The following is a 19,645-nucleotide window of genomic DNA, read 5'->3' as shown; positions in this document are numbered from 1 at the left end:
CGATGGGCCATGGACTAGAATTGTTAGGAGAAAAGCAAGATGAAAGGGTGGGGTGTAAAGAAGTGGATTGTCATTGAGATCAACTGCTTAAATCCATGCCCAGATGTTCAGATCAGAACATCATGGGAAAGTGATGCCTAGAAATGGAAATCTGATGACCAGGTGAGGTGTGTGAATGGTGAGATCACAAAAAGAATAAAAAACCACCCAGGGTTGACCCTGGAGTTCCCACGGAGAGCTCTGGGAAGCACAAGCCCAACACTGGGCTACCCCCTTCCAAACAGCAGCAGGGATCACTGCTTTAACCACACATGGGGCAGGCACTGATGCAATTCCCCAAATCGGGAACAGCACACTGGGAATGGGCCCTGGCACAGCCCTGACTGCCCAGCACTGGGGACAGGTTCCTGCAGCACCCCCAGCTGCCCCTGGAGCAGGTGACACCCGAGCAGCCACCACAGCTTCCACAGGAACATCCCTCTGCCCTGGCAGCCTCTGATCCAGGGAACTGCTGGAGCACACACACCTGATTTTAACACACGTGCATTTTCCAGCAGTTTTGACAGGACATTCCATGTGCCCAGGAATCAGAACCTCTGGGGATAAAACTTCATCACAAAGAACTTTACAGCAACGTGATGCTGCTTTCCAGTGATTTCCTAGGAAATGACTAAAAGGATTTCCTTACCAGTCCAGAGTTTACAATCACCTCTGCCACAGAGTGGGTGATACTCACATTTTTCCAGTGTCTGCTTTTCTGCAGCCGTACACTTCACCAAATCCCCCTCTTCCTATTATTCTATGTACACTAAAATCATTCATGGTCAGCTGCAAATGGAAACAGAGACAACAAAACAAAACCTTCATTTTTCACCATTAAAAAACTTACTGTGAAAGCATCTAAATGATCCATGAATGTGTTGAGATCTTCAACTGTAATTCAACTGCATCTATTGTGTTGGAAAAGCAGCCCCTTCTTGTTGATATTTCCATGTACTTGGAAGCACTACACTGTGAAGTAGGAATAAGGGGAATGTTCCCAAAAACTGCCAGTCTCATTCAGGGCTATTTTTGCAGCCCAAGTTGTCACAGAGAAGTGCAGAGGAACAAAAGCAGAGGCCAAGGGAAGGGGCTCAGAGGGTGCTGGGATCATGGCAGGACTGGAGTGGGAAAGGGAGATGGACAGGGATTGGGGCTGATAAAGAGCAGCAATTCTGGCAGTTCAGCTCTTTCAGCCATTAAAAAATCAAAATTCTATTAACAGAGGAAGGCAGAGGGGACGTCCAGACAGGAATCATCAGGGCTGTGCCTAAGAATAGCAGAGCAGTGACATCCACCACCCTCCTTAATGAGGCCTTTGCAGAGCAGGATTCGAAACTGAACATTCTCTTTCCTGTATCAGCCTCTGACAAGATAAATATACTTGTAAGTACTTACATGAATATTTAGCTCTACATTTTTCCATTGACAAAATCTAGTAAACTTGTCACTGCAAAAGAAAAAAAAAAAAGTTTAAAAGTTGTCTGAGACTATTGTGTAGAGTATTACAGGAAATGTCAAGACTCTGATATTTAAAATCTTGTCTGAGCTAGGGCGTGGGGTGGTATTTAATAAATGACAGCCTTCCTTTCACCAACTGTAATCTCACCCCCACCAAGAAAAACAATTCCCAGGCAGAGCACACTCCACGTTTTACGTCCTTGGGAGAGGAAGAGAGCAGATAACCTTATCCCTGTAAGGGCTCAGTGTGTCCCCACACCTCTCTCACAGGGTTTTCAACCATTCAAAGATGGTTCTCGATTTTTAAACAACTACGTTTGGAACCAACAAACATTTAAATTACAGCAAGAGGAAGATAATGATAAGAAAACAGAGGCAGCTGGATTTATGTTAATGAACCTCCATATACTCCAAGGAACGTTTTAAATTCATTGTATCTTAAAATAGGAAAAACATCAGCAATACCACAGGCTTTGGGGAAAAAAATAAATAAAACAGTTGCTTATTCCTACATGAATAATTAAGTATTTATTCTCAAAGTAAGAAATAACAGCTTTATGGAGGCATTTTTATAATTATCACAGAATAGCAGCAAACCAGTTTAGAGAGTGGATTTGGGTGTTGCTGGGTGGCAGCTGAGCTTTCCAGAGCCTGACACATGAGCAGGAAAGGGCTGCTCTGCTGAGCCAGACTTGTGCCTCCAATCCTTCATTACACCTTCATTGCAAGGGGCCCAGTCCCACACCAGAGAAGGGCACTCAGAGAATATCCCCAAAACCCCAGTTCTGCCTTTTCACACCTTGGAGCCCAAACTCCAACCTCTCCCTGCTGGGACTGAGAAATCCCTCAGCTTTCCAGCTGTTCCACTCACACATCCTGACACTGGTTAGGTCGTCCCACAAAGCTGGGTATTTACAAAGCTTGCTGATAAACTCCATCTGATTCATGGTGTATTAATACCCATTTTTAGCCTTATTTACAGCAGTACTGAAGGGACCTGGCTTCCCACTACATTAGGCAGCTAATTCAGGTAATATTCCATGTTCATACCTTTCCATAAATTTCTGAAATATTTTTCCTCGGAGACTATCACAAATTTCTTCTATATATGGCTAAAAAGGGTGAGGAAACAATTAGTATTTAAGCAGACAATAAATGGCTTTTTTCAACCCCATCCATTACAGAGAACTCTTGTTGGCCCCACACAGCTGCAGCACATCCTGGGTTGTCCTTAAGAAGCCTCAGTGAAGCATTTTAGCTTTATTTGGCTTTTGAAAACTGAGCAGGTGTCCTGAAGTCAAACACAAAGTATTTTCACGAGCTAGAGAACCTTAAGGGTTTGCCAGGGGCAGGGGTGTGGGGGCAAAAAGTTCTTTTTTTCCAATGTATTTAAACAATAAATTGTCACCCTCTGCGCAATCCAAACTTTCCAGAGCTGCTCCCTCATCTTTGTGGTGCTTCTCTCCTCTCTGTCCTTGCTGAGAGATCAGCACCTTCAAATTGCAGGTGACTTTTTCCAGGGAAATCCCTCCCCTGGCTGTGTGATGGCCCAACCTCCCCCCAGTTAGTGCTGAGACATCACCCAGCACTGCCATCACCACATGGCAACAGCCAGAACAGCTCAGGAGCACAAGAGGGATCAGGCAGGGGCAACCTCCACATTTTTTCAGCATATAAAAATACATCAGATTTACATAAAAGAGATTCAAGCTTACAAACACCCCCATGATGGATAAGACAATTTCTCCACTGTTGCAGCTCAGTTCACCCTGACAGGATGAGCATCTTCCTGATGGAAAGTGATTTACTCCAAATCATTTAATGGCTTAAAATTACACAACTATAAAAACTCTTCTGTTCACATACCAAGGTACAGTTTGCTTTTCTAAATGTGCTTGAAAATATTATAGGTAAGAAGAGCAAATTGTAATTTTGACTTGGAAAAGCATTTCAATCCCACTTACAGCACAGAATTAAACTGGTCCCATTTACTCTGTCTCTTTAAATAATATCTACAAAGTCACTTTCTGTCAGAGAAGCTGAACGTTCAGACTGTGAAAGCTCACCTGGAAAAGGCTGGCTGGCACTTGTTTCTTGGCTAAATGTGTTTGTACATGATCTACAGCTTGTTTTGAGAAAGGCTTTTGGAAAAGAAAAAGAAAGATTTCAAACAGTTGGAACTGGCAGGAGTTTCATTTCAGGTCACAGCACTGTTGTTCTTTTCCTCACATGGAAACACCGACCCCAGGGGGAATCAGTAAGGCCTCCCACAGGTGTATTAGAGTGAATTTTAGTGTGAAGTGTGCAGAATGATCCAATAACAGGATTAATCTGAAGCAGAAAGGCAGGAGAGGGAAAGATGAAGAGGAGGAAGGTAAAAATCAAAGGGGGTGATGATCTTCCTTTAACAAATCCATGAAAAATTCCATTTACAGGCACAGCTCCAGAGCCAGAAGCAGACATGGACTTTTTACTAACAAAATAATGCATTTTGGCAAAAAAACCCCAAAAAACCACTTAAACCCTCCACCCAAAGCATGATACCACCCTGCAAATCCTTCTTTCAAATGAGAGCACATGAAACTGTTAAGAACAGATCAGTGGGCCCAAACTTCAGCTGGAGAAAACTGTACTTTCAGTGACTTTAGCCACTTAATTTCATCCTTTTGGAAACAGAGATTTAGTCTAAAGAAACATAAACCAGATACATCTCCTGATCCTTCCTTTGCGTGCCACTAAGTTCAGTGAAAACTGCAGCACACCGTCAACCTTTACACCTCAGAAAAGAAAGGATAAAAAAAGCAATATTCTGAATTTGGCCAAACCCAGAGCACCCTGTGGATGGAACAGCAGATGTGTTGCACCATCCCTGCTGCCAGGAAGGGGAAAAGGGCAGGATACCCACGTGGGAACAGGAGAGCAGCTCCTTCATGATGTAGGTGTCGTAGATCTGCCGGCTCCGCGACAGCCGCTCCTCCTCCGAGTCCAGCTTCTCGTACTCCTTGATCTGCAGCACAAGGGCAAGCACACACCACTCATTTTCTAATGATTTCTCACCCATTGGGTCAAAACAGGACTGTGGCTGGAGCTTTACTTTATAGTTTTCTTTATTAATGAAAAATCACCTGTAACAGCACAGTTAGAGTTGAGATTTCTCTTTGATATTAGAATTTTCCAGCCCTGGCACAGCTGGCACTGGTGGAGTCCCCATCCCTGCAGGGATTTAATAGGATGTGGCACTTGGGGACATGCTCAGAGGTGGCCTTGACAGTGCTGAGGGAACAGTGGGACTCGATGGGCTCAGAGGGTTCTTCCAACCCAAACAATTCCCTGATTCCCTGACCACAGCACATCAGGTACAGATGTCCAAGAAAGAATAACAAGCACATTTCAAAATGTTCACATAGTTCAGCTACACTGTGGATTTGAAGCCTAAAGGTGGCTAAAGTACAATTTTACCAAATATATCAAGTTTCCTCAGGTGTGCTGTAGGAGATCAGCATGTTCCAGGTGTAACAACAGCAATCCCAGATGGTTCAATTACAGAACAAAACCTGACAACCAGTTCCAGAACAAGAAGTTCACCAAGTCCAAGGGTCCTCTGGAGCATATTTAGGGAAAGAGTTCTTCCAGGAGTGACAAAATGTGAAAAACTGTGCAAGATCATTAGGGGAAAGACTCAGCTCTGACTTCCTAGACCTTCCCAGCCTGTGAAGTCCTGGGATCCAGATCCCTGTCAGTGAGCAGATCTGCTCCGTGCCACAGAATCCCAGGATTGCTTAGGTTGGAAAAAACCTCCAACATCATCGAGTCCAATTATCAAGAGACAAACTGAAACCAACCTACCTCTGGAGGTGGAACATTAATTAAACTCCGTATCTTTCTAGCTGTACTCCTCTTGTTTGCTGACATGATAAGGCACCAGTCCCACCCCGATTTGCCATCTGTGCTGCTTCCCCCTTGATACCAATTTAAAATTAAAATGACTCAAAACATCTTTGCCCAAGAAACAATTTTAATTAATGCAATGACACAAAATAATTAGCAGTACAGGAGGAAGCCTGATGGATATCTGAACGTCTTACTTGAGTACAACCTCCTGTCCCTCAGTGTTTGGTTGTTAAAGCACCCAATTCCACAGCCAGCGCTGAAGGGTCTCAGCAGAACCCCCCAGCCATCCCAAAAACCAGCAACAGGCACACCTGGGAGTGTCCCATTTATAACACAACCTGTGCCTGGGCAGCAGCTCCACTCCTGACCCCGGGAGAAGGGAATGTACCCAAGGCCACCCCGGCAACCTCCAGGAAGGGGCAGACAAAGGATCTCCTCAAAAACTGGGATCAGAATGCATTTGTTTTCAAGTATTTAGAAGCTCTTTTTTTCCTACTCTTTTTTTTTTCCTTTTTTTCTGTTTTTCTTTTATTTTTTCCCCCTTTTTCTTTTTAATTCCTTTTCTTTTCCTTCTGAAACTGATCGGGATGACTCACTCATCCTGTTAAATGCCTGATCGTGACTCCAGCTGCAGCAATATGAAATCCCTGGAGTACGGAGCTCTTCTACATCAAGCAATTTTTAATGTAGCAATGTACTCAGATTATTCTATGTGTAATAAATGCAGCAAGTAAATCAAATATATAAAAAAAAGGAAAAACTCCTGGATCTGGTATGCCACAGAGGAAAACACAATGAACCTCTCTTTAAATATCTTTAATGGGATTTTTCCAGAAGTACATGACAAAGCACTGAAATTCTTTTGAGGCAACACTTTGCTAATAACCTAAAAATACAATTTCGAATTGTTTCAAAGATAAAGAGGCAGCTAAAAATATCTTGCTAAATAATCTGGTACAAGAGGCCTTTTCGGATTACTTATGACAGTGATATCTTCAGTGTACAGAGAGATGGAAATGATAGAAAAAGATTCTTTATTGACAGCAGGTATCTGATCTGAGTGGGGGAATGGAGTCTTGCTGAGGACTGACCTCCAAATTGATACCAGCTGTTTGCGCTGATAGCAAGAAAGAAGTTAAATTATCAGCTCAAGAGTGAGGCAGCCAAGACCACCCCAGCTCTAATTAACCCTGACCATCAGGCGTGGGCATGTCTGCCCTGAAACCAGCACCTGGGAGAGAATTCACTGGGGGTTTGTTCAGTGTCACAAATGTAACAGGGAATGAATGAATGAATGAGGGAATGGAGTGATGGAGCTCGGACCGTGCGGCAGCGGAAGCTGGAGAGGACCAGGGCATTCCTTGGAATTCCTGATCCTTTGGGACATGCCCTGCACAGTGCCTGTCAGCTCCTTCCCTGGCTATCTCGTGACAAGGGACACAACTCACCCACCTGAAGCTGCCTCTCGTGTCCCCTCTGCGGCCCTGCCACAGCGGCTCCTGAAACATCTGGGCAGCTCCCACCCTACAATCCCCTCCAGCTGTACCCTGCTGGCTTTTCTACAGGCAAAAGGCTGCTGGGGAAAGGCCTGAAGGGTTTCAGTGTCATCCCAACACCAGCAACTTCATCCCAGATCCTTTTCTACCAGTCCACACTGCTTCACGCCATGGACCCTCTCCTTGCCTCTCAGCATTCCCTGACGGAGCAGGAGTGGGACAGCCTCCCTCAGCCTCGCTCCTTGCACAGCCCCAAACCTCCATCACCAGCACTCACCTCTTCGTAGAACTTCAGCTGAGGGACAGCTTCATCGATCTCATTCATGCAATAGTCTTTAAAGAGCAAAAATCCTGGAAAGAAAACCAGAAAAATCAGAAAAACTTGTCTCATTACGCTGATGACTTGTAAAAAGGCTCATGGAACCACCCAGGTTCCACCACAGACTGTGTAAACCTGTGTGAGCATCCCCAATTGCCAAGGTTTAGGATTCTGATTCCCACCCAGCTCTTCATTTCCAGCACAAAAAGATCCCAAGCCTGCTTCACCTCCCACAGGTGGATTAAGCCCATTACTGCTTCCACCTGCTGAGGATTTTATGAGGCATTTCCATAATGCACCAAAATATCTTCTTCCTCTTCACAGACCACATTTTCTTCCTTTTTTTTTTTTTTTTTACCCCAGTAAAAACTAGATACTATTCATGTTTTGGGTTTTTTTTTTTTGCAAGAGATTTACCTACATTTCACTGATGAAGCACAACCTTTTCTGCACTCCCATTTTAGAATTACCGGTTCATGTTACCTCTAATGGGTTTTATTGCTCAATAAATTACATCAGGGTCCTTACAGTTCGTTTGCAAGTAATTTAGAGCATGACCCCGGCAGGCTGCAGATGAGAATCTTCCATTAGGAGCATTTTAATGCACTGTCACAAGCCTCATCCCATGGAAGCAATGTCTTTCCCTGCCTTTGAGCTGGCACCTGCTACCCTGGAATTTCATGCAGGGATCTGTGTCACAAATGTCCCCATCACTGCCAAACCCACCCAAAGTCCCCCATCTCCCCAGCCAGACCACCTCTCCTTGCCAGCGTGGCTTTTTGAGGACAAAAAGTGAAACTTTGGGAGCTGACTCAAATTCCTTATTCCCCCCGTGATGGAAGCAGCAGCAGCACGGAGCAGAATCCTGCTGAATGGACTGAACTTTTCTAGGACAATGAACCAAAGAAGATTGGGTAATTAAGAGACTGAAGAGTGGCACAAACAGCGCTGAATGCAGTGAAAGAAAAATCCCTGGCCTGGTCCCAGCTCCTGGCTGGGGCCCAAAAAAACCCACAAACAACAAAAAAAACACAACAATAAACCACAAAGACAACTGTGGGAGGAGTGTGAAAATATACCAACACACATTTCCAGCAAGGCCACGCCAAACATTCCAGCCCTGCTTAGTATTTTCCAAACTTTTTAAATTTAATTATGGCAGAGAAAGAAGAGGTTCCCAAGCCCATGGCACAGGGAACAATCAGAGGCTTATGCAGCCACAGGACACGGCCTGCTCCTCCCCGAGGCCCCTTGGCACTGCACTGCAAAAACCCAGATATACCCAAAATATACAGACTGAGAGCTGGGGCTGTTCAGCCTGGGGAAGAGAAGGTCGTGTGGAGATCTCACAGCACCTTCCAAGATCTGAAGGGACTACAAGGAAGCCAGAGAGGGATTCTGCATCAGGAGCTGGAGTGACCGGACAAGGGGGAATGGTTTCAAACTGAAATGGAAATTTAGGTGAGATGTATGGAAGAAATCCTTCCCTGTGAGGGTGGGGAGGCCCTGGGCACAGGATGCCCAGAGAAGCTGTGGCTGCCCCATCCCTGGAAGTGTCCAAGGCCAGGTTGGACATGGCTTGGAGCAAGCTGGGATAGTGGAAGGTGTTCCTACCCACGGGACTGGATGAGCTTTAAGGTCCCTTCCAACCCAAACCATTCTGCGATTCTATGACTCAGAAAAATCCAATTAGAGCTTAATGTTCCTCAGACTGGAATTGTTTCTGTTTCGACCTCCCATTCTATCAACAGACCCTGCACTTCCCCTGCAGCACAAAGGAAATCTCCTCCTTTACTGCTGCACTTGGATTAAGTGAAAAATGATCAGCCAGAAACTGCAGCTCTCACATAATGGCACAACGAAGTGACAGATGCAGCATTGAGTAAGTGACAGGAGTTTCAAGAAGTTCAGGGAGTGCTGACGAGGAGCACAATAAGCACAGTTAACAGCACACAGAAAAATAAGCCCAGGAACAGAAAGCAGGAATTAATAAAATGATAGCGTTAAGTAACAGCTAAAAAGAACCAGCAATTATTTATGAAATAAAGATGCTGACAGCTTTGGCTTTAAAGATTCCTTCTGCTATAACTATATAATTTCTGCAACAACCAGATCACTGGTTGTTAAGGGAAAGGAAAAATATTTTTTAAGAGCTTCTTCTGGTAGCACTGAAGTGATGGATGGTATCAATAATACACACACAGAGTGTGAGGCAGCACCCAGCTCCCAGCCTCCTCCTTCTCAGTCTCTGGACAATCATTTTCCCCTTTATCTTTGTACGGACAATCCTAAGAGAAATTTGCCAATTGCCATGGGTTGCACTGATTCTAATTACCAAGGCAAAATATCTTCCAAGGAGGGATAAAAGCCACCTTTGAGGTTTGCAGCTCAGTGTACACCAGAGGCTGAGGAGCAGGGAGGGATGGGGTGGTGGGGAGAGCAGAGTCAGGTGAGGCAGCTCACCTGTGACCAGGTATTCCCAGAGCTCATCCCCAGCTAGACAAGGTCCCTGTCACAAGCTTGGAGGGCACAAGGAGGGGAACTAAGTTAACCCAACTCTTTTAAAAAGAATACAAACGTTTACTTCAGTATTTATTTCAAATAATTACGCTTTTCTAGCATGACCTCAGGAGTTCTGCATGAAATCCCAACTCTAATCAACGGCATCCCTCCACCCCTGGTTTTTGTCTCCAGAATTCAGCCCTTCCCACAATGCTGCTGCTGACCAGCCACACACTCCAGACTCCCCATCACGTTTGTGGCCTCCGCTGGACCCTCTCCAGGAGCTCCTTGTCTTTCTTGAACAGCGGAGACCAGAACTGAACACCACACTCCAGATGTGGCCACTCATCACGATTAAAGCCACCTTCTTCTCATCTCCCAGTTCTGTGGCATTTTCCTGCCCTGCTCCCAGTCTGTGGCACTGCCAATGTCCCCCCAGGATAGCTGCCACAGGGGCCACCTCCTCCAGCAGTCTAAAGGTCACCTGCAGCCACAACACCACCTCTCCATCCCTGTCAATTAGCTGAGAGCACTGAATAATAAATATAATAAAACAACAACGAGGAACTCCATCATAAAACACTTGGAGAAAACGACTTAACTGGAATTTTATGAGCATCTGATTCAAGTAACCTTTCAACAGGAGTAAATAAAAATCTTATTAAAGCAAACAGGAGTGACTAGGTGAGAGAGCAGAGCTAAAAATAGCCACGTTTAGCCCCGATACAAGTGTTCACAATGTCACTGATTGAAAGGAAGCTGCATCTATTTACAGCAGGCCTGAACGTGGTCCAAAACGCTGATGTAGCCTCTTTCTAGCAGGCAAAATAGCAAATTAGAGAACAAAAATATCAAGCTGTTTCCAAATCCTCCCGAAACGTGCTGTGTATAAATACAGAATCCTGACAAACAAAGCAGCACTGACATCTGCACCAGACACGGGCTCCTTTCCCGGCGCTCCGGCCAACGGCTCCCGGGCAGGAAAAGCTTTGGGAATGTCTCTGCAAAGTCTGCAACACAGGGTCTGGCCCTGTTTAGGGCACTTAAAGGTCTCCAATCTAAGTCCCTCCAAGATGTCTCTCATGATCTTTCTTGCTTGGTGAAGTCAGACAACAGCAAGAAGCCATGGCCAGAGGGACATGTCACCTCCTGCTCTCTGCAGGACACTGTACCACGGTGGGGGTCGGGGTCTGCTGCCAGGGAACAAGGGACAGGACAAGAGGAAACAGCCCTAAGCTGTGCCAGGGGAGGGTCAGGTTGGACATCAGCAGGAATTTCTGCTCAGAAAGGGTGATCAGGCATTGGAAGGGGCTGCCCAGGGAGGTTTGGAGTCCCCATCCCTGCAGGTGTCCAAGGAATGACTGGACATGGCACTCAGTGCTCTGGGCTGGTGACAAGGTGGGGATTGGTCATGGGCTGAACTTGATGGTCTTGGAGGGCTTTCCTGAGCCAAATGATTTTGGGATTCTGGTGCATCTCCTCCCCAGAAATGTCTCTCATGTAGAACTGCCACAGGACAGCAAAGCTCAACCACCAAACCACAGTGACATTACAGCACAGCTGTGTTTAAATCCAGATGTGGGCTCCTCAAATAGCCCTCGGTGACCTTCAGATCCATCAGTACCAGTAACAGATCTGGGTCACAGACACAAACACTGGGACAAAGTCTACTATTAAACCACATAAAAACTGTAATTCCCACCAGCCTGCAATTGTCACAGAACACCAGGCCAGGTTCAGACTCCTGTTCTGTCCAGTGCCCACGTGGAGCTGCCACAGCACAGGGTAATTGAGGCCACCTGAGAGCTCCAGAACTGAGAGAACCACCAATTTCCCTCTCCAGGAACAAAGATTACCAAGGAAAACTGTGTAGGAATTGTGCTCTGGCAAGGTCCAAAACCACAAAAATCCTCCCAACCCAGAAAGCACCACACATTCCACTACTTTTCTTTCCCTAATCTATTCTTTCCTAATTGAGCCTAATGCTCATTCACTTTGTATTAAAAATAATACATTATAACAGACTGAAACATATTCCTGTGCATAGAAAGCAGGGGAAAAGAACAAACTGTATTTCACAAGAGGACGGGCATCCAATGGTGAGGAGAACAGAACAATTTCCCTAGAACAGAACCAAATTGAGCTCAAAATTAGGCTGCAAGTTGCCAGGTAGCTTGTTTAATGACGTCTAGAAATCATTATATGAAAATAAGCTTTGGCTAAAAGGTTTTACGTGTTGTCAAAGGAACTTCTTATTTCCAGGAGTATTTTCCAATAGCTTTTCACCCAGGGAAATCATTGCTCAAGCTTGGTCAGCCCTCCTTCTAAACCAGACTTGTGCATGCCTGAAATTCCTGCAGGGAGAGGAGCAGGAGAGCTGAGCTGCTCCTCCAGCACTGACACTGGGGACACAGTGGAGGGGTATTCACAAATTCTGTGTCAAATCTCAAAAGCTTGAGGTCTGACACAGGTAAAAGCATCTCAAGCAGTGAATATACAGACTTAAAGAAAGCATTCAATTATCATTATTAGGTTGCCCAGAGAAGCTGTGGCTGCCCCAGCCCTGGAAGTGTCCAAGGCCAGGCTGAGCAGGGCATAGAGCAACCTGGGATAGTGGAAGGTGGAACTAGATGAGCTTTAAGGTTCCTTCCAACCCAAAACATTCAGGGATTCTCTGAATATCCTCATGAAATAGTAGTTCTGAACACTGAGCGTGTGATAAATCATTTTTTAAAGCCATGGAGAGAAAAGAATGGGGAAAACTTATCTCAGAACCATATTTACTACAAATCTTTCATATTCTGGTCTCCCCTAACATGCAGATTCCAGCTGACTGAAGTCGAGGATCAAAGGCATTCAACACATCAAAGATGAAAGAAAAAAGAGCATTTTACACAAGAAAAATCTCCTCTAAAAGATGGAGAAGTAATAACACTAAACAGAGGTACGCAAGAAATTCTAGTTTTTTTAAAAGGACCACTAAACACAGAATTGAAGCACTTCATTTCAATCAATTATTGCAAAGAATGTGATTAAATTCCTTCACTAAGTCTCATCAAGGAATACACAGCATTTGAGGTTTTCTTTTTTCTTCACTTGTAAACAGAAGATAATCTCAGCCCTTTGCAACTGGTAATAGAAGGTTCCAGCAAGCTGTGAGCAAGCTAACAACCAGGAGCAGCTAAAAAACCTCATGGTGGTGGGATTGGGGTCTGTTGTCTCTGTTCTTTCCCCACATCAAAATTCAGGCCCTATGAAGGACGTGAAAGTTGTTATTTTCCTGACCGGTATTTTTCCATTATACAACATTTTAAAATTAATTACATAACACAAACCAACATCCCTTTATTACTGAGAATCCCACTTTTCTTTCTGCCCTGCTCCAAGCTATGAACTTCACTGTTACCAATTACTGAACACACAAACTACACTGGGAGCTGCAGTTCTGCTCCTCAGGAAGGGCCTAGATCCAGGTATGGCTTTCAGGTGGCAGCAAGGTGATGGGATCATTTGATGAAGACATGGAGTAATTCCACAACAGAAGGGTGTTCTCAAGTTCCTGGTGCCAGTATTTGCCTCAGCAAGCTCTGCTCAGTATCTGAACCACTGTGAAGAGCCAAATTGTTCAGCCAGAGCATCGAGGAACTGTTGTGCTGTGGTCAAAATCAAAACACAAAGCCAGCAGTATTCAGTTGGTAAATACACACAGCACTTAGGTAAAGAGCAGCAAAACCACTAAAACAACAGTGACAGAGCCCAGCTGATTCTCCTACAGGAATTTCTGAGCCTTCCTCTGGTTCATTCTGGCACTCTGAGAAAGCTGCTGTGAGCTGGAGGCTCAGAAACAGATAGTTCTGCTGTTTTTCCTCTTTTTATCACAGAAAGTATGGGCAGAACTACCTAGAAACGTTCAGAAACTGGTTTGCAGATTTTTTGACCCCACCTATCCAACCTCCATGGACACATGTGACAGCAGGATGGCACAGAGGCCCTGGCTGGACAGGGCACTGTCAGGGAAGGGGGTTTGCCAGGTGTACTGCCCATGTTCTTTTATAGGACAGATGTTGGTATGGACCAATAAAAGCACCTGGAAATGGGATAATTGATAGCCAGAGCTCTCCAGCGCCTCTGCTCTGCAACTCTGACTGCTCCACCCCTTAAATGCACTGCTGAAAGTGAGAACACTTAATAGCTCCAGTAATTTAGATTCTACTGACTGGTGCTGGTTCTGAGCTGCTCTGTGGCTGCTGAGTGATCCCACTGAGCGGGATGAGCAGCACTGGCAGGCCCAGAGAATCTGCTTTATTAGTGACACACAGTTATGCAGGTAAAACTCATTAAAGCTGTTGTTATGCCACCTTACAGACCTGGCAAGTTAATATTTCCCTATTTCACAGTGGTGTTCAGAGGCTTAATTAGTCTGTGAACTGTTTCAAGACACATTGATAAAAACTCCATGGGAGTGCAACTGTTTTGGATTGAGTGAGGAATTGCTGGGCGGGAAGAAGTGGAAATCAGGATGGTGTGTGAACAGTGGAAATGCACAAGGAGAAGAATCCACCAGGAATGGGTGAATAAAGCCCAGGTGAGGACAAGGACAAGCAGAGAAAAACACCACCTTTGGGATGGAAGTCACTTTGCACAGTATTAATCACAGAATATCCAGATTTGGGAGGGACTCACAGGGATCATCAGCCCAGCTCCTGGCCCTGCCCAAACACCCCAACAATCCCACCCTGGGCATCCCTGGGAGCAGTGTCCAAACGCTCCTGGAGCTCTGGCAGCCTCAGGGCCGTGCCCATTCCCTGGGGAGCCTGGGCAGTGCCCAGCACCCTCTGGGAGAAGAACCTTTCCCTGCTCTCCCACCTAAACCTCCCTGACAAAGTTTAAAGCCACGGCAAAGGGAGCTTGAGGAGAGGCTGGAGAGGGCTGAACCAACCACACAGGGCCCCTCTGATCAGAAGGGGATGAATTTTCCTACAGGACTCCAGGGACACACCTCTGGCAGGTGCACAGCAGGGCAGCCGTTTGTGTTTGTTCGCTGGAAGCTTCCTTGGAAACATCCAAGGGAAATGTCATGCAAATAATTTATCATTTGTTCTCTCTATAATAGAGTGATAGTCCTTAACACTCTCTTCTTCTCTCCTATGATACTACTACTTCAGTTCAAAATTGCCAGTTTGCCTGGAATTCTTGATAATTTAACCCAAAAACCGTATAACTGCACTGCTCTGCTGAGATAAAGACTTTCTCCCCATGCCTTATATCTTGCAAGAACTGTACTGCATATAAATGCTAATCTACCAGGATGTGTACATTATCCATCATGGGACGTTCCAGATGATAGGGTATATATTTTTCCTATTTTAAAGCTCAGATTTAATCTGCAGCTCCCCTGGGAAATCACACAACTCAGCATCTTCAACCCCCCACAAAGGCAGGCAGGGGGATCAGGCTGCAGCCCAACAAAGAAATGCTCAATTATTTCTCATCAAAAGAAAATCCAAAACGAATACATGCATTTTGATAGTGCCCACGGATACTCTTTATCCCTGACACCAAGACAGACAACTCCAATGCACATAAAATCTACAGCAGGAGCTCCAGCAACACCCCTCGAAACGATCTTCAGTGTAATTCATGCCAAGTATCACTTTATTTTCCCACAAAATAAGAGGGTGTTGAAAGAAATGTAGCTTCCAGTAACACTGAAATTATGACATAATAAAGAGATCTTAAATCTAACACTCATTTGGTGAAAAACATTGCAAACAGCAAAAAGGACCAACTTCTAGAAGGCTCAGAGTGCAGATTTTCTCTATCACTGTCCCCTCACCCCAGTTTGGTACAAGCACAGAATCGTGTGAGGAGCAGAACCCTGTGAAATGTCCCACATGAACGGTTTCTGTTTCAGTTTACAGCCACACAGTTTCCGATGTCTCCTTGTGGTTTGGGTTCTGTGTCGTTTTTAACTGATCACAGAACTGTGCAAGGGCAGAAGGGCTTCCACAGCCCCCCTGAGAACCTCCTGCAGGCTGTCCTCAACCCACGTCCCAGGCTGATCTTGTACTGAAAATTAGAAATACCATGAGGAAGAAGATCAGTCTTTAAACAGCATTTTAAATGTCATTTTTTGTTCGGAAGGCAACTTCCTAATTTTGGTGGTGGCTACTTCTGTGTGGTGGCTGCCAGGTCAGAACCAGAACCTCAGAGTAAAACCACTTTGAACAAACAACCTGTGCCCCTGCTTTTACAGAAAACCCACCAAATTACAATGTCCCTGCTACTTGGCTGGACATTATTTAACATCCAGGTAGCAGAACAGAGCAAAATAATCACAGTGCTCATGATACAGCTAAGAAAAGTCATCCCTGCTCACTTCACAGGTGCTTTTCTTTACTCCTGACCAAGTTTTATTGCCTTCATTGTTATTTCCTCAGAGGACTATTTAATTAGTCCAGAATGCCAACAGCACATACATCTTCTGCTTAAATTAAACAATAGCTTAAATAATGCTCTAGGGAGGCACTTTTCCCAGCCTGTTATTTTTAGGCAGCTCGGGGAGTGTGGTGCCAGCAGAAAGAGGAAGAGCATGAACGTTTTTCTCAACAGATTTTAACTCCTATCTAATGATTAGCGCCAAAGCTCTGAAATAATGAAATACGAGTCCATAACTTGAGAAAGAAGCAACAGAAAGCACGATTCACTGCCCCCAAAAAAACCACTGTAGCTGTTCTCACCCTAGTTTCAGTTGGGTTTTTTTTTTTTTAACAGAAAATTGTCCCTGACCAAGCTGGAGGAAGCAACAGCCAGAAGGGTCAGCTCGAGCACATCTCCCTCGAACTGAGGAGGGCAGGCACAAAAGTCCCTGTGCAGAAGGAGCTACAAAACAGACCAAACGCTCTGGAAGCTCAGCTGAGGAGCTACAGAAGGAACATGATCCATGCTGAGCTGGATCAGGACAATGGGAGCAGGGAAGGTGCTGAGAGCCCCCACAAGCCCCCGTGGGTAGGAAGCAGCGCTGATGCAGATGGCAAAATGCTTCTCCTCCCAGCTGGGAAAACCTCCAGCTTGGAGTTGGTTGAGGAGGATATGGAAGACAGTGGAATGAATCACCTCAGAAAGATCATCCCTCACTCTGCCAAAGTGGATGGTAAATAAGGGGGGAAAAAAAAGGTTTGTAACTTTTTACGTCAACTACAAGATGTTTTAATTAGTCTTATTTAATGAAAATATAACTGAGCCACCTTCAGGGGGAAAAAAATGCAAGTTACTTCCTAGGCAAGGTGAAAAATTTACACTGCAGCAAGACCAGCTGCTGAAACAGCTAAAATATGTCCTGTTCTCATCCTTCCCCCAGACCCAAACCCAACGGCTCTGCGAGAGATGAGAAACTGAGAAGGGTGTGAAGGAACTGCCACGTCCCACCAGCTTCAGGAGATGAGAGCAGCCTGTTTGCCTTCACAAGGGTCTCAAGCACTCACCAGAGAACCCAAAGGCTGAACCCAAGCCAGGCATGGAGCTGTAGGATGCTTTAACATCACATCCCAGGATTTCTAACCCAGCTTCGCTCCCTTCCTCACAGCGCAGTTTGTCTGAAAGCCCGGAGTCAGACACAAGAGTCACCGAGCTGTAACTGGCAGCAACCAGTTTGCTCCAAAGTATTTAATAACCAGGATAATCCTGTTCTAAAGCAATATTATGATCTAGGAGATTCCTTTGAAGGCCTGGCAGCACGTTGACTGCAGCAGCCCCCGATTTGCTCATTTCCCACCTGCCCTCTGAGGGCAGGGGCTCCCCAAGGGTCCCCACCCCACAGGGCAAGGGGTACATGACAAGGACTCCACGTGCAATTTTAATGCAGTTGTGAAGCAGAGCGGATTCCACATGTAAATTATGGATATTGGGATACCAGAACCATAGAATGGCTTGGTTTGAAGGGACCTTATAAGACCATCTCATCCCCACCCCCTGCCATGGGCACAGACAGCTTCTACTAGCCCAGGCTGCTCCTAGCCCTGCCCAACCTGGCCTTGAGCACTTCCAAAACCTCTCAAAACGTCTCTTTTTCTAAAGAAACTCATAATCTGGTGTTGTAGCAAACAGGATGTGGTGTAAGAAAACCAGCTAAGGTGGTTACGCACTCGGCTTCGAGACAGGCTGTACTTCCCCAAGAGGCTTCTGCTGTGGAGGAAGCAGCCTCTGAAGGAACAGCCGGCTGGGCTGGGCTGCCAGCGCTGCCAGAGCACTCTTCTGGGTGCTTCTATGAGCTCCATGTCCTCTGACTCACCAGGACATTCTTAGAGAGCTCAAGATCTTTCTGGAGCATCATGCAGGGGGCAAACAGCAGCGCCAGCACCAAGGGATGAGAGCAGCTTATTTGCCTTCCTGAGGGAAGAGATGCAAATAGGGGACAGACGCTTGTTTATGCAAATCTGATGGGCGCCTCCAGGCCATTTTCATCCCTGATGAGCTTCCTGCTCTTATCCTGATCCCAAAGGTTTTGGTTTCCAAGCCAGAGCTGTCCCTGTGGCTCCCTGCAGTTGCACACCTGGCAGGAAGGGAATTTGGGCCAACCTTTAGCAGTGGGACCAGGAAAGCACTGACCCTAAAACGATTTTAGGGCTCACCAAGAATAAACACTTGCAGATGATGAGACTAGCACCATAATTAGACACATTCATAGGGAAACATCCACAGGAACAACTCCACACTGACATCAGAGCCCTTGGATCAGACAGCTGATCAAAGCCTGGGTATACATTTGACAGGATACTGAAAAACAGAAAAAAAAAACAGTGACCTGGAGCTGTGAGGAAGAATTTAGGTCTGGGGGAAAAAAAAAGAAAAAAACAAACCAGTTCTCATCTAGAGCAGTTGCCAAGGAAAAACTGGGGAGCTCGGTGCAGTTTTATAGTCATTGTGTAAGGATAAAGCAGGGAGTGCTGGATGGCTCCTCAGCTGAGGAAATAACAGCCCAGGAGAGCCAGCAGCAAGGGATGATCCAGCAGAATTACTCAGGAGATCCAGGCTCATGGAGACTCCTTGGAGCAGGAGGAGCCTCCCGTGGGTCCCCCCACATGAGCACACCCAGGACCTGCCTCACCTGTGGTCTCACCACATGCCCCCCGGACAAAGAGACAACAAGCAGAACAAAAAAGTGATTAGGCTTTTAATTACCTCCCCATACTTCTTCTCACAGCCCTTTGCATAACGCTTGCCTAAAATTGCAGGTACTTTACCACAAGCAATTATGCTAATGTCTGGAAACAGAGCTAATTGAATGGCAAAGAACAGGCTAGAAAACGCAATCAAATTTAAATGAACAACCACAGTAAGGAAATACTGTATTTTCCAGCGCAATGCAAAGTCTGCTGTGAAGAACAGTCGTGTTTAGCTTTAATCTTTTTTTTTAAATTCCATTCGAAATCCTGTTTCAGCTTCAGAATTAACCGAAACTCCTGCACAGCATTCACAGAACTGCTTCTCATTTCCAGGTAATCCAGGCCAAGTACTGCTCTGACTGTACCCGGGGAGAAGAGGAGGAAACCTCTCCTCTGTGCATAGAAACTCGTATGTTAATGGAACTCTGGGCTCTAAAATTCCAGGTTTAATGACTACTACCAACATGAGCGGAAAAAAAAGAAAGATCTAATCCTTCCAAGGTTCCAGTTACCTAACTATAATTGCTGTAACTTATCAAAATAACTGCTACAGTCCTCACTGTAACTGGTAATGAGAAGTATTCAATTACATAAATAGAAGTATCCATTACACAGAAGATGGTCTGTTTGACTTCTTTTTTTATAGAGGGGGAAAAAGAAAAAAATAACTTCTTCATTTCACTGCCCCCAAAGAGACTCAGCTGAAGTCAGGCTGTGTTTGGTTGCTTAAAATTCCGCTTATTTCGCAACTGCCAGGCTACAGCAAAATATTA

At 45.4% G+C, this 19,645-nt stretch overlaps 1 protein-coding gene across 1 annotated transcript in view; it reads right to left on the bottom strand.

Annotated features, from left to right (window-relative positions):
• Nucleotides 1-19,645, bottom strand: part of GRK3 (G protein-coupled receptor kinase 3) — a 60,337-nt gene that overhangs the window by 25,170 nt on the left and 15,522 nt on the right. The window contains 6 exon segments of the mRNA XM_039560844.1: nucleotides 737-828; nucleotides 1,438-1,489; nucleotides 2,551-2,612; nucleotides 3,567-3,641; nucleotides 4,406-4,507; nucleotides 7,165-7,238. Of these exon segments, the coding sequence (XP_039416778.1) occupies nucleotides 737-828; nucleotides 1,438-1,489; nucleotides 2,551-2,612; nucleotides 3,567-3,641; nucleotides 4,406-4,507; nucleotides 7,165-7,238 (457 nt within the window).

This window comes from Corvus cornix, chromosome 15 (assembly GCF_000738735.6).
Source record: "Corvus cornix cornix isolate S_Up_H32 chromosome 15, ASM73873v5, whole genome shotgun sequence".
In the NCBI taxonomy this organism is placed as follows: domain Eukaryota; kingdom Metazoa; phylum Chordata; class Aves; order Passeriformes; family Corvidae; genus Corvus; species Corvus cornix.
This window is presented reverse-complemented; position numbering and strand designations above follow the sequence as displayed.